The sequence below is a fragment of the Sceloporus occidentalis genome, unplaced genomic scaffold (genome assembly GCF_023333645.1).
Source record: "Sceloporus occidentalis isolate IW3139 unplaced genomic scaffold, rSceOcc1.0.p SCAF_3, whole genome shotgun sequence".
In the NCBI taxonomy this organism is placed as follows: domain Eukaryota; kingdom Metazoa; phylum Chordata; class Lepidosauria; order Squamata; family Phrynosomatidae; genus Sceloporus; species Sceloporus occidentalis.
Genome location: NW_028316983.1, coordinates 26,194,361 through 26,209,740, shown reverse-complemented (window position 1 = coordinate 26,209,740; position 15,380 = coordinate 26,194,361). Strand labels below are relative to the sequence as shown.

At 43.8% G+C, this 15,380-nt stretch overlaps 1 protein-coding gene across 3 annotated transcripts in view; it reads right to left on the bottom strand.

Moving 5' to 3' along the window:
- B4GALT5 (beta-1,4-galactosyltransferase 5) overlaps positions 1 to 15,380 on the bottom strand; it is a 108,731-nt gene that overhangs the window by 59,579 nt on the left and 33,772 nt on the right. For 2 of the 3 annotated variants that reach the window (XR_016280385.1, XM_089513849.1), the window contains exon 1: positions 10,120 to 10,504. The exons of the other annotated variant lie outside the window; for it this stretch is intronic. Coding sequence is in view for 1 of the 2 variants with exons in the window: in XM_089513849.1 (XP_089369975.1) it covers positions 10,120 to 10,243 (124 nt within the window). In the remaining variant the exon portion in view is untranslated. Of the gene's footprint in view, positions 1 to 10,119; positions 10,505 to 15,380 lie in introns of those variants that run through there. 3 annotated transcript variants of the gene reach the window in all.

Below are 15,380 nucleotides of genomic sequence, written 5' to 3'. Positions count from 1 at the left end.
CCTTTCCCACCTTGGCACCATGATGCCTACACCTCACTCCCATGCCATTGACGCACCTCCTAGGATGAATGAACTAGAGATGTCATTGTCGTACAAAGTGCAGGGGGAAAGCTTGTAGACCGACAAAGGAGATGTGGCATTGTCATGCTGGAAGTAAGGCACAGGAGTCATGATGCCAAGGTGGGTATGGGCTAGAAGTGTTGGCAGGAAAGGTGATGGACAGCAGAAGGAGGGCAAGTTGGACACCACTGCCAGACTGGACTTGCCACAGATGCTGCACAAATCTCCTTTAGTGTCATCTTCCTTCTCAAGAGAAAGAGGATAACACTGAAGAAGATTTCTGCAGCAATTTCTGTCAGCGCAACTGCTGGGGTCCAACAACCACTGTCAGCGACTCCAACGAGTCCTGGGGTTAATGATATAACCACACGTTTTTTATTTTATTTTATATACATGAAAAGCCATGGATAAAGACATCTCTAAGGTGAGCATTTGGGAATATATCACTTTATATGACAGCTTTGTCTGAATATAATATATTTCTCAATCTTTTTATGCTCAGCATAAACCAACACAGAGTAAAAGAGGAAAATACAAACTTGGAATTCTTTTTGTATTCTAGTGCCTGAAATGTTAACCAGTACAATGATATACTACTGTTCCTGTGCATTGTTCCTGTGTAGATATTTTAACAAGGATCAATGGCTTTTCCCAAGGAAGAACAAGATTATGAATGAGAGGTGTTTATCACACTATACTCTTAAAGTGCTACTATTCCACAGAGAACTTCTCTGCCTGAGAATTCTAAATACCCCTCCTTAAAACTGCCAATCCCAGAATGCAACAGGAGGCAGCTAGAGGAGTCAAAGTGGAATAGTAGCACTATAAGAGTATAGTGTGACAAACATCAGAGAGATGCATACTTAGCTCCCCAATATAAATAGGACAAGCAAACAGAGCCCTTTGGTATTTTTAAAGAAGCTCTCAATTTCCTTTGATGTTAAAAAAAAAGCAAGTGCCCCACCAGCCAAAAAAATGTCCCAATCTCTCTATACATGTTCATATGTCACCAAGAGAGGTTTTACAGTATATTGTTTATTAAATGTTACTGTAATGAAAGCAAGTTGCAAGATTTAATGATTTCCTATGAAAGCTTGGACTAGCACCAGAAAAGGCTATTTCGTCTGTCTCATGAATGCCAGTGAGCTACTCCCTTTGTTTAGAGATTAGTTTGGAAGGAAAAGCTGAACAGAATTACATGTTATCATTGCTTCTTTGTTTTATAAGCAATAATTAAGGATGAGGAGTTATAGGGCAAACTGATATTCTGTTTAAGGACCAGCACTACAGTTTGCATTATTCAACAGTTAACATAATTTGACTGCATCTACGCTGCAGAATTAATGTAGTTTGATACCACTTTAACTGTCATTGCTCAATGCTATGGAATTTTGAGATTTGTAGTTTCTCTTCTCAGACCTCTGCTGCACAACAAACTACAAATCCCAGGATTCCATAGACTGCACCTATGACATTTAAAGCAGTGTCAATCTGTATTAATTCTGCAGTGTGGCAGCAGCCCTAGATCCTGTCAACAATCATAAATGTACAAGACAACTCTTAAATACATCTGAAGGACAGGAAAAAAAACTGAGCAACTCTGAAACATGATTCCTTTTGAACCAAATATGCCTAGATACTGTCATTTATTTCTACACGTTCTATACTTGGAATTTCAAAGCATGCTCTTGTAGTGGGAAAAGTGTTATGGAGAATGACATTTTAAATAACCACAATACAGAGGTACTATAATGGGAAACACTGGGCTAGAACCAGACTTAGGATGCATCGACACTGCACAAATAATCCAGTATGACACCACTTTAACTGCCATGGCTCAATGCTATGGGATTCTGGGATGTATAGTTTTGTGAGACATTGAGCCTTCTCTGTCTGAGAGCTCTGATGCCACAATGAACTACCAATCCTAGGAACCTACAGCAGTTAAAACAGTGTCAACTTGGATTATTTCTGCAGTGCAAACACAGCCCTGGTCATACTTAACATAACTGATTAAGTTCTGTTGGTTTCCATGATTTTACTCTGAAACCAACTATAGTTAATACTAAAGCTGCTTGAGCTGTTTATACTATGGACAACCTATATGAAACAACCACAAAAGATTAGATAGCTGTATTTATGTGGTTTTGAAATGCAATCACAACTGCTCCTTTCAGCTCACCATAGTGCAGTGGCTCCCAAACTTGGTCTGCCAGGTGTTTTGGACTTAGGTCCCCAGGAGGAGACCAAGATGACTGGAGCCCCTCTTGGAGCTGAAGCCCAAAATGCCTGGAGGACCACTGCTAGGAAAGCCTCCCTGAGAAGATACAGCTCAGCAGACAAGAGTTCTTATTACCTCTACCTTTTTAGCAACATGGGAGAGAAAATGGCTGTTTTCTTTTCTGTACTCTATTACTATAACAATAAAACAACTCCCTTTATCAGAATCTTTTGTATCTCTGAACACACATCATGAAGTTTGATGCAGGCTGACCTCGGTTGCTGGTTTTAACTTTTAGCACCATCCTTATACCTGAACAATGAAAGCTGAATTGCCTGTGCCTGTCTTTTTTCCTTATTTTCATCTAAGACCGGAAATCCTGGTGATCAATTTTTTTTCTTGATGATCCCACACTTTCATCATGGGAAACACTGAAAATAAGCCAATCCAGAAATTTTGCATGCAAGGAAGAAACCTGCAGTAAATGTCAAATTCATAAATCAGTTCAGCATTCACAGCCACAGCAATGTATGCGGGAATCTCTTTGGTCAACTACAGATGCAATTGCATGAATCTGACATTTGGTCGTAATTTCAGCTGTATTTTTATTAATTCTACAGGCACATATATTTCTGCTTTATTTTTGAATGCCCATTACTTTTTATGGTTGGAGTGATTTCCAACTTAGTTCTCACAATGAACCTCCACACAGACTTTCAAAGGGTTTACTTATTTTAAATGTTTCCAAGTACTGTATCTCTTGAAAGACTACTGGACTCTGGCTGAAGAGGCAGCTGTTGAGAGATGAACTGTCAAATTTTTTGCTTGTCAGTACTGAAATAGTATCAAAAATACAGAAGAAAATGCTGTAGAATTCCCTCACACCGTGAAACACGTTAAACCAATCCTTTTCCAGGACTGAACGTCGTTTCAACATCCGAAAATCTTTTCTACCTCCAAATGATAGTGGAGGCATAATTTATAAGAAAAAGAGGCTTTCATGTTATCTGAATTCTCTGCCCTGAGAGGCAAAAAAAAACAACAAAAAAAAAAACCACACCTAATAGTACTTATTTAGGGAGGCACTTGTTTTTTGTTGTAGATACATTTTATCTGCTGCCTTCATTTGTCTTTGCTCTAATGTTGTTGTTTTGCAATTTTATTACTGGTATATATTATGATAATTCCAACTTCTGCTTAACTGTCCTGAGTGTGTATAAAAGTTAAAACATGTAAATTAGGCATACAAATTAGCAATTGGCTTTCATATACAGAAGCATACCTGTGCAGCTGGACTGGGTTTCCAGTCAAAAGCTATGGTTCGGAACACAGTAAAGTCAGAAACAGTGTGATGTAGTGGTTTGGGTGTTGGACTATGACTCTGGAGATCAGGGTTCATTTCCTCGCTCAGCCATGGAAATCCAGTGGGTGACCTTAGGTAGGTCACAGATTCTCAGTCCCAGAAAACCCCATGATAGTTTTGCCTTAGGTTCTGCTATTATTCAGATTGTTTTGAAGGCACACAACAACAACAACAACAACAACAACAACAACAACAACAACAACCACCACAACAACCAGAAAGTTGGACAAAAGACTCTTGCCAATTTGTGTTATGTTGTCTATTCAACTTTTCTTGGAAACCTATGACAACCCCCTCTGATTTTTTAAAAAACCTTCTGTTTTCAACCTGTACAGCTGCAGAAAGCATTCTAAAAATTGGAATGGAAAAAACATTTAACAGTGCAATTCTATATATACTTATTCAGAAGTCAATCCTGGTGATCTGAATAGGAATTATTCCCAGATAAATGTTTACAGGATTTCCACATCAGGCAGCAATGCTAAATAATTATTTTTAATCCCCATAGTAATACTTTGCATATGTGTGTTTGCGTGTGTGAAAAAAATTAACAGAATAAAAAGTGTTGGTATCCTATAAACCATATTTTGACAGCTGGGGTGTTGATATGTGAAATGTTTATGTGCAGGAATATCATACTAGTGTTGAAAAATCTCCCAGCTTGGCTTTACACTTTCACAATGAGACAATAAGTTTGTTCTGCTTAGCAGAAATATTGGCTAGTCCAGAGAATGCTGTTTGGTGTATTCAATTGACCACTCTTTGTCTAGTAAGACCCTGGGAAGTAAATCTGTTAGGAATGGAAGTTTACAGCATGGTGCTAATGAAAGTATGAGTAGTTTCATTTCTCAGAGCAAGCCCATGTGTCCTGACTGAGAAAGTGTTATAACCTCCTGTTCATTCAATCTTACAGTCATTATACATGTCATTAAATAAATATGGTATGTGAGAAGGAAGAAAGTGCTAACCTCCACTCATAGACAGCCTAGAGACAGTGGAGGCTTTTATCTTCAGACTGCCCTCACCTAATGGAGCCAGTGACAGAAGACAGTGTTCATGTACTCCACCTCTCATCTTCACATACTCATTTCAAATACATACATAATGCCTGAATAGCAAAGATCTCAAACTACAAAAATAATTTGTGCTGATGTATATGCTGCATTCACAGACAGAAACTGCATATATTTTGCATGCTGTGCTCACTTCACTTTCACAGTTCAAAGATGATAATTAATTTGAAATATTAATAATCACAAGTGATATACATGTATGATCAAGAGCCAAGAGAGACAGCTGAATAAGTCAATCCCCAACTGATCTACCTCTCGCCAATGAAGCTAAATGACCCAAAATTCAATGTGCCACAGGCTGAGAGCAGATGCACAAAAGGGGACCTGGAGAGAGCAGGTTTATTTATTTATTGTATTTGCAGCCCATAGCTGTAGCAAAACGTTCTCAGGAAAACATACAGCATTCATTTTTAAAAACAAAATGAGTAATACAAGACCAGGAATAGTAAGTAATTCCAAATGGAAAGACACTTTTCAAAGATATTCTAGACTGGACATAGAAACTGCCTAACACAAACACACACACACACACACACACTAACATAATATACTCTGTTCTGACTTGAAACGGTTCTCCAGGATCTCCAAAAAGGGCCTTTCCCCTGGTTTTCTCCATAAAGCCAAGAGCCCATCAAGACTACTATAAGCCTCCTTCATTTCCTCACTAAGTGGACTTACAGAAATGGCAGGGTTGCTGAGCATCAACCAAAACACAATACAAGGGCTTTGGAATGCATTTTTAATTAATTAATTAATTAGTTTTATTTATATACCGCTATTCCAAGGATCATAGCGGTGAACAGCAAGTAAGCTAATTAGTAAGTAAGCTAATTTGCCCCCAACAGTCTGGGTACTCATTTTAGCGACCTCGGAAGGATGCAAGCCTGAGTCGAGCTTGGGCCCTTTTGCTGGTCTTGAACTCGCAACCTTGTGGTTTTGAGTGAATGGCTGCAGTACAGGCATTTAACCACTGCGCCACCAGGGCTCCATTTTCCTTGGTTAAGCCCTGTTTTACATACATACATCATATCCCCCTGTTGACTTTTGTTCTAAAAGTAATGTTATCTTTTGACAGCATATGATGTGACCATCTGACTCTACTAAACTCTATTACTGAGTTTGTCTATCCAACTCAGAACTCAAATGCCTACAGTGGTACAACTATAGCTGTTATCTCTTTGAAGTGTCACAAAACTGTTTCATTTTCATTTCACTACATTTTCATTTTCACTGCATTACCAACACACTTCTCTGTAAACAGTAATAAATATTATTGTATCCATTTCGTATTTGTTCATTATCATCTGCTACACAAAAATAAAGCTTTCCCATTCCATTAGCTACAGAATGTCATCCTTTGGAACAGAAAACCGAACAGCAGAGGCATGGCTCTTAAGCTTTTCTTGGTAATATTTCAGCTTTCTGTGCTTATCAGAGCAAGCTGCTAAGTGAAAATCATCAGTCATCACATTTTATGTCCACGCAAATGCCTCTGACAAGACTGGCTACATTTCTTAGCACAGTTGCTATACAAAGAATCTACAATTCACTTTCACCATCATAATCATTTTTAATTATTTAAGAAAAATTGAATGGAAGGAGCTCAATGGTAAACATATCTCAAAGGAAACCATATCATATGTAAACTGAACCATATTATGATGCTACAGGGAAAAAAATCAGTCTAGCAGTTGGGCAAGCTATTATAAACCTAGATTTAATCCAAATTACTTCTAACAATTCTAATTCAGATTTTAAGGACCATCTTCTTTTGTGTTTTTCCTTCTCACATGCTTCATTTATTTCAGCGCTACTTTAAGTCTGCCTGCCTGATACAGTTAAGTTACTTTTTAATGTTCCTAAAGACACTGCTGGTAGTCTTCTTTCCAGCATCCATTCACTTCATCTGTGCAACAAGAGAGTTTGGAAAGCAACATTCAGTGTGAAAGGAAGACTGGATCTCTGTCAAATATTAGGATGAACCATTTATGACAGAAATGAGACTTCCTTCAAAGTTACAGTTAATGTGTTTATTTATTTCATACACAGCCATGGATCCAATTTATAGGTACAGAGCACCAGCTCCATTAAAGGAATCGATTTTTAAAGTTTCACAGCCATGGATCCAATCATTGTGGATATCTCTGCCCGTCAACTGGAAAATCTGTGCTTGCCACTGACCTTGTTCTTGGTTGTACGCCTTAAATCAACCTCAATTTTGGCAGACCCTAAAGCAAAACTATCACGGGGGTTTCTGGTGCTGAGAATCTGTGACTTACCCAAGGTCTCCCAATGGACTTCCAGGCCTGAGCAAAGAAATGAACTCTGATCTCCAGAGTCATAGTCTAACACCCAAACCACTATACCCCACTGGCTCTGGCTTTATTGTCTTCCAAAACACACCTTTTGGCTGGAAGAGCAAAAGAGACAAAATAACTAAAGAACCTCCAGTCTGCTATAGTCTTATGAAGTTCATTTCAACAAAAGGAAACTATGTGCCTTCAAGCTGCCTTTCAAGGTATGATGGCCCCATGGATTTCACTGGGTTTTCTTAGGCAACAAATACTCAGAGGTGGTTTGCCACTGCCTTCCTAAGCATTCGTAGGTCCTCCAGCACAATTCTATGGTCAATGTCCAACAGATGTTAACCACAAAGTTGTAGTGGAGGACCCAAATATTCCTAGAGAGGTGTTCACTACGTTATTTTTTCATGTGCAGTTTTTCCACTTCCAGAGGGGTCCTGTGCCCCAGAGAATGCGGAGGGACCGCTGTATTCCAATTCCCAAAACCTAACTACAGAATACTGGTAACTGAGAGTTTAGAGCAAGGAAGGAGTAGCCAGGATTACTGGTTATTAACTGTTTTTAACTATCATCGTACAGCATTTGACCATTCTGGTAGTGACCAGCTGCAGGATCCATATAGGTACCTGTTTTCACTGTGGGCTTTTAAATGCTCAATTGAGAATTGCTTGCAACAGATCTTATGTTCTTCCTATCAAAGTGATCGCTGCAAACAAAACAATTTTATCCATACAGTCTGCACAATTGCATGGGGTGAGGGAAGGACATTTATAGCTGTTCACACACACCATAACACACCATAACCTGCCATGTATGTACCCAATTTCTCCCTCCTCTGTACTGTAGACAGAACTAGAGAGGATATCACCATGAATTAGTCAAAGGAGAGAAATGGGGGAGGCTGGGGAAGGCAGAGATTACAATTTAGGAAGAATTTGTCCTGCTGGTATTAAGGAGCAATGATAGCTGTATCTGCAGAATTAGACATTTATGTAAAAGACATTTATGTAAAACCCCCAAACAAATGAAAATCCCTGCCTAACAAGCACCGCTGCTGGTGTTAGGAAGCCATCACACCTGTATCCACAGAAATAGAAACCGTGTGTAAATTGTATGTAAATGACATTTGTGTAAAACCCCAAATGGATGAAAATCCCTGCCTGACAGTGCTGCTGCTGCTGCTGCTGCTGCTGCTGCTGGGGAGCTGTTGTACTTGTACCTACAGCCATAGAAATGAACATAGGACTCAAAGTTCCTGCCTAACAGCCCTGGCACTCAGGTTAAGTAGCTATCACACCTGTGCCCAGAGGCATGGAAATTGACGTAGAACCTAAAATGAATGAAACCTGCCTAACAGTGCTGCTGCTAACATTAGGGAGTGATCACAACTGTATCTACAGCCATAGAAATGTATGCAGAACCCCAAATGAACGAACATTTCCAACAAGTGAACAAGCCTAACCCAACAAGGGTCTTCACAACCCTGTTAACATCCATGTTTATATCTATCTATCCATCCTATCCAGAGGGGCAGTGCAGGCATGCTACAGAAGAGATGTCCGAAACAAAAGCAATTTATTCTTATTATGATTGCGATTGTGAAGTCGAAGGCTTTCATGGCCGGCATCCATACATTTTTATGGGGTTTTGCAGACTATGTGGCCATGTTCTGTTAGAGTTTGTCCTTGACGTTTTGCCAGCGTCTGTGACTGGCATCTTCAGAGAATGCCATCTCCAAAGACGCCGGCTGCAAATGCCAGCGAAACTCTTCCAGAACATGGCCAGAGCCACAAAAACACAGCTACTGTGGAGCTTTGAGATGCCTGACATGAAAAGCCATGTATTCTTATCACAGCTGTGGAGCTCTGAAAGATGTCCGACATAAAGGCCATTCATTCTGGCTTATTATTGCTATTGTTTATATGGGGGGGGGGGGCTGCTTTTCGCTGGAAGGGAAGCGAATGGAGGCCAGGCTTCTCGGGTTCTTAGAATGGATGACGAAGGGGCTTCTCAGAGCTGAGGGCGGGAAAAGGCGGAAGGAAGGAAGGAAGGAAGAGAAGGCAGGCATCGCCTCAGCAACACCTCTCTTTCTCTCGAAGTTTCCACCTTTCTACATGGATAATTCGGGGGAGTCAGGCGAAGAAGAGAGGGACGCGGGAGGCGAGGCTTGTCGCCGCCGCCGCCTCCCTTTGGGCTTGGCGATGATTTTCAAGGGGAGAAGAGAGGGAGGGCTTTGTGGGTGTTTTCGGGCTGTAAGGCCATGTCCCAGAAGAGTCTATTCCTGACAGACAGACAGACAGAGATGTCTCTTCTAACGCACATATCAGATGCGTGTTTGGGAGAGACGCGCCAAGGCTGCGGCAACGGAGGCAGGGAGGGAGGGGGCGGTTTCGGGGCCTCCGCGCAGCAGCTCTCTCTCTCTCTCTCTCTCTTCTCCGCACAAAAACAAAACCTCATTCCCTTCAAAGGCGCTCAGCCGCCCCTCCCCCCGCTTTCGACCGTTAGCGAGGAGGAAAAAAGGGGAGGGGGCAAAAAGGGCCCTCGTACCCCCCCAAACTGAAGGCGCCCGCCCGCCCGCGCATGCGCACACGCGTCTCCGAGCGGCCTGGCGGGCGCGCGCCCTCCCCTTTTCTCCCCTCAGAGCTGAAGGAAAGCAGAAGCGACGACTGAGGGGGAGTTTCCTCTCGCCTTCCGCGCCTCCCTTCGCCATGAAGGGCTGCATCCATACTGGGGGAATGACCCGGTTTGGCAGCGCTTTAACTCGTTGTCTGACTCTTCCCTATGGAATTCTGGGAGTTGGAGTTTGTGGTGGGGACAACAAACTCCAACTCCCAGAATTCCATAGCCTTGAGCCAGACAACGAGTTAAAGCGGCACCAAACTGGGTTATTTCTTGAGTGGCGAAGAAATAATCCCTTTCGAGGCTGCCTTTGCTCAAGGCTAGAGGGTTCTGGGAAGTGTAGTCCTGCGGAGACATCCTAACCTTCTCCGAGACGACGGACAAAACTACAACTCCCACAATTCCCTGGCGCTGCGGTGCGCTCTGGACCTGGTTCGCATGAAGGTGCCCGACCCACCCGCGGATCCCGCTTTTCCTCACCGATGCCGGGCGCCACATAGACGAAGTAGAGGAAGGAGGAGGAGAGGGAGAAGAGGAACAAGGCGGCCACCAGCGAGCGCCGGGGAAGCCGCCAGGGCCTCAGAGGGCTCCGCGTCCACCGCATGGTCGGCCGGCCCCTCCTCGCTCCCGCCGCGGTGGTCCAGAGGAGGAGGAGAGTGGCGAGGGTGCCGACCGAGGCGGAGGCTGGCTCGGCGACGGAGAAGAGGCGGCGGCAGCAGCGGCTCCTCCCTCAGTCGCTCACTCCCTCCGTCGACCCCTTCCTTGCCGGCGCCATGAATGAGGGGCCGTCCGCCGGCGGCGCACGAGAAGCAACAAATAAGAACCTTCTCCTTTCCCTCCGCGTTTCCCTTCTTCTGGGCGAGAACCAAAGGCTGGAGGGGAGTGGGCGGGGCCTCAAGGAGGGGGCCAGGCAGGGACTCTCTCCAAACTCCGCCCCCTCCGGCAAGGCGCCACTCGGGCGCTAAGGGACCGTCCACAAATTCCTCCTCGCCCCCTCCTTTCCACTGCCCTCACTTATACATACTGAACGGTGGGTCCTTGGTATCTAATGGGGTTTGGTTCCAGGATTCCGCTCCCGCGGATAACAAAATCCGTGGATGCTCAAGTCCTATTAAACACGATGGCATCGCAAAATGTGGAAGAAAGCGCAAGGGCCGTCCAGTCCAAGGCCATTCTGCCATGCAGGAACTCTCAGTGAAAGCTCCCCCGACAGATGGCCATCCAGCCTCTGCTTAAAGACCCCCAAAGAAGGAGATTCCACTACACTCCGAGGAAGGAGTGTGTTCCACTGTCTAACAGCCCTTACTGTCAGGAAGTTCTTCCTAATGTTGAGCTGGAATCTCTTTTCCTGGAGCTTGCATCCATTGTTCTGGGTCCTAGTCTCTGGAGCAGCAGAAAACAAGCTTGCTCCCTCCTCAATATGACATCCCTTCAAGTATTTAAACAGGGCTACTATATCAGTCGTGCTCAAAATGGAGGACATTTTTTAATTCCTCCTGGACAGTTGACATGTAGGGTATGCCCTGGAAAATGAAGACCTCTGCTGACCCTGTCCCAACCACAAAGGAGAACAAGGCACCGTGAAATGTAGGATGTTCAAGAAAAAAATGTAGAACATTGCCCAATAAAAGCTAGAGCAACCCAGAAAATACTCATGCTTCAGTAGTCATGCTGAAAATTGGGGGGGGGGGGGGGGATTTGGAAATGCCTCCCAGTCCCAGACAGGAGGTTTAAATGTAGGACATGTCTTGGAAAGAAAGAGGGCTGCTCACCCTGAGGCTGACCAGATGTCCTCCTTTCCCAGGACATGTCTTACATTTCAACCATTTTGAAATGTCCTTCATTTTGAACATGACTAAGAAACATGGGTTTACATTTATAGGAGCTTTTTTTAGCTTTTATTGGGTCATGTCCTACATTTTTCTTGAACGACCTGCATTTTACAGTGCCTTGGATGGTTGAATCCATGGATAAAGAATCTGTGGGTGTGGAGGACAAACTCTGCATGAGTAAAGTTTAATCCAGTACCTTTTACCCTTAGGCACCCTGTTTGCATCTGCATATGGACAATCATCACAAGCCCCCCTCAATGGAGTATATAAATAAAAATATTTTTCTTATTTAGTGTGCATATTTCCATTTGCATATTCATGTATATTCATATTTTAACATTTTATAAGGGAATAGCATTCAAATTAGAACCATTTTATTTAAGTGAATTCAAGATTTAACTCAACATATGTGTACTTGTATGCGAAAAATATCACATATAGAACAGCATTAGACACAGAAAAAGGAAGATTGCACACAGGAAAAAGCATCAACCATCTAAGATATGCAGATGACACCATACTACTACCAGAAAGCATCACTGACTTGGAACAATCACTAAAGAAAGTCAAAGCAAAAAATGAAAAGGCAAGCCTAATGTTAGAAAACAAAAGTAATGACCATGGAAGATTTACATAAATTCAACCTAGACAATGAGGAAATTGAAATAGTTAATTTTCCCCATATTTTGAATCAAACATTGATCAGAATGGACAGTGCAGTCAAGAAACCAGAAGACTAGGAATGGGAAGGGCAGCTATGAAAGAATAGGCAAAATCCTAAAGAGAAAAGATTGGCAAAGGAATACTAAAGTCAGACTCCTCCAAGCCATTGCATCCCCTATTACAGGGGTAGGCAACCTTTTTGAGCCGGGGGCCGGGTTGCTGTCCCTCAGACAACTGGGGGGCCAAAGCCAAAAAATAAATAATTAAGTAATTTTTTAAAAAAATTAAATATATAAATAAACCAGGACAAATGTAGGACAAAATTTTCAAATGGAAGACACTTTTTTTAAAAAAATGGAGGACATGCGAAAAATTTGCTGATTTTTTAAAAAATGTTAATATAAATGCATGTTTCTGAGGCTTCTATAGACAATTGCCCTCCAAAGGCCCCAGCAGCAATCGGCGGCAGGACTGGGCTGGGGCCGGTCCCAAGGCCTCGCCGGGCCGCATTCGGCCCGCGGGCCGCAGGTTGCCTACCCCTGCCCTATTACATGCACAGATGTGAGAGCTGGATATGAAGAAAGCGGGTAAGAAGAAAATTCATTTAGGATGTGGTGCTGGAGAAGAGTGCAAAGGATACCATAGACAGCTAAAAAGACAAATGGATCCCAGAACAGATCAAGTCTGAACTCACCCTGGATCCAAGATGACCAAACTGAAGCTAGTATAGTGTATAGTGTCTAGATCAAAGGTTCCCAAACTGGGGGTCACGTGACCCTTTCTTGGGCGTCGCCAGGTTGGGAATCCCCCCTGCCTCCCCCTCCCCTTCTCCCTGCGGGTGCCAGCGCTGGAGCAGGCATCGCGCAGGGAAAAGGGGAAGGGGCGAGGCTCCCTCCTTTCCCTTCTCCCTGCAAGTGCCGGCGCTGGCACCAGCACCCGCGGGAAGGAAGGGACAGGGGGCCCTTCCTCCTCCTCCCTTACTTCCCACGGATGCAGAAACCCGCGGGAAGGAAGGGATGGGGGCCCTCCTCCTCCCTTCCCATGGGTGCAGACACCCGCGGGGAGGAAGGGACGGGGGGGTTGCCTCTTCCCCGCGGCTGCCAAGCAACCGCGGGGAGAAGGGGACAGGACTGCAAGCCCCAACGGGCTTTGCAGCAGGAAGTCCTGCCCCTTTTCCCTCTGCGGCCTCCCTAATTGGTTGGGAGGCCGGGAAGGGGCAGGACTACAGGCCGCAAAGCCCGCTGGGGCTTGTAGGAGGCCAAAAGTCCCGCCCCTTCCCGGCCTCCCAACCGATCAGGGAGGCCGTGGACGGGACTTTCATCCCCAATGGGGGTCGCGGCCCAACAAAGGTTGGGAACCGCTGGTCTAGATCAAGAGAAGTAATAGTGCCACTCTATTCTGCTCTGGTCAGGCCCACCTGGAATATTGTGTCCAGTTCTGGACACCACAATTCAAAAAGGACATTGAGAAACGAGCGTGTCCAAAGGAGGGCTACTAAAATGGTGAAGGGTCTGGAAACCATGTCCTATGAGGAACGACTTAAGAAGCTGGGGATGTTTAGCCTGGGGAAAAGAAGGCTTAAGAGGTGATATGATAGCCCAGTTTAAATATTTGAAGGGATGTCATATTGAGGATAGAGCAAGCTTGTTTTCTGCTGCTCCAGAGAACAGGAACCGGAGCAATGGATGCAAGCTGCAGGAAAATAGATTCCACCTCAACATTAGGAGGAACTTCCTGACAGGGCTGTTCGACAGTGGAACAAATTCCCTCGGAGTATAGTGGAGTCTCCTTCCTTAGAAGTCTTTAAGCAGAGGCTGGATGGCCATCTGTCGGGGATGCTTTGATATAGATTCCTTGCATGGCAGTGGGTTGGACTGGATGGCCCTTGTGGTCTCTTCCAACTCTATGATTCTATGAGAAGGCATGACTCACTAGAAAAGACAATGATGGTGGGGAAGGTGGAGGGAAGCAGAAAGAGAGGAAGACCATAAGCCAGATGGATAAACTCAATCAGGGAGACCATGGACCTGAGCAGAGAGGTAGAGGATAGCGGGCCTTGGAGACGTCTCATTCACAGAGTCACCATGAGTTGAGGTCAACTTGAAGGCAATTAGCAATACAAATGTGTAAATTCTACATACAGAGTTTAGGAGGAGGAGGGGGGATCAGGGGCCCCTTGAACAACTTAGCATGCTCTCCCTGGGTCCCACCCCACCATTTGAGAACCACTTGTCTAACCTATTTGCCCAGGTGAGACTTCTTCCAAGCTACCACCCCCTAGCCTTATAACATATGGAGAAAGAGAAGAAGACACGATAAACAATGAAATGTGGTAGAGGGACACTTTGCACCTAGGTGATATCTGATATAATTAACATCCTACAGTTGTTTGGTTTTATTGTTTCTGTGTTTCCTTTCTTTTAATTTAAAAAACTGCCCTAGAACCAAATCTGGTGAAAAGGGTATATAAATATTTTAAGCCACCAGAGAAAATAAATGAATAACAGACTGACATAAATTATACAAGACAACACCTGCTAACCAAGTATTTTCCTGGCTCTCTCCCATGACCCCATCTCAAACTTTTGTTTGCAATCATCCAACAAGAACCAAAATCTGTACCTGAGATAAATGAGGAATTGGAGTAGCACATAAAGGTAAACTGATGGAGAAGGGAGGCAGATATGCTTAACAACGCTTTCCTAGTAATAGGTTGTAGCAGACTGTCTCTCAAAATTCAAACTTGCAAAATGAAAGAGGCACAAATCAGCCCTTGCCGTATATGCAGCAGTGTGACTACAATTCCTGCCCTGTGTATTTCTTCCTACACAGTTGAATCCAGATTAAAACAGCCAAACCCACAAAAATGAGTCAACATAATGCAGAAGAGGGGAGGACTGGCCACTGGAAGAGCATGCAGGTGATGGCACTAAACTCTCAAGGGCTGACCTGTTGTGCCCTCTGCTATAGGACCTAAGCATGAAGCACTGCTATTGTAATGCATGCTTTTCCCTTCCTGCAGGCTGGTAGTTTGCCAGTGCTCTTGGAAATGTTGGAAAACTTCAACCTTGGACTGGATGGCCCTTGTGGTCTCTTCCAACTCTATGATTCTATGAGTCTATGCAATAGGGAAGTACAGTTTCAGAATGAATATATCATCAGCTGGTCTATATATTTCTATATATTTCAACATAGTTACCTTTTCCAATATTAAAAAAAAACTAATTTTTCTGTGTCTCTTTCTTT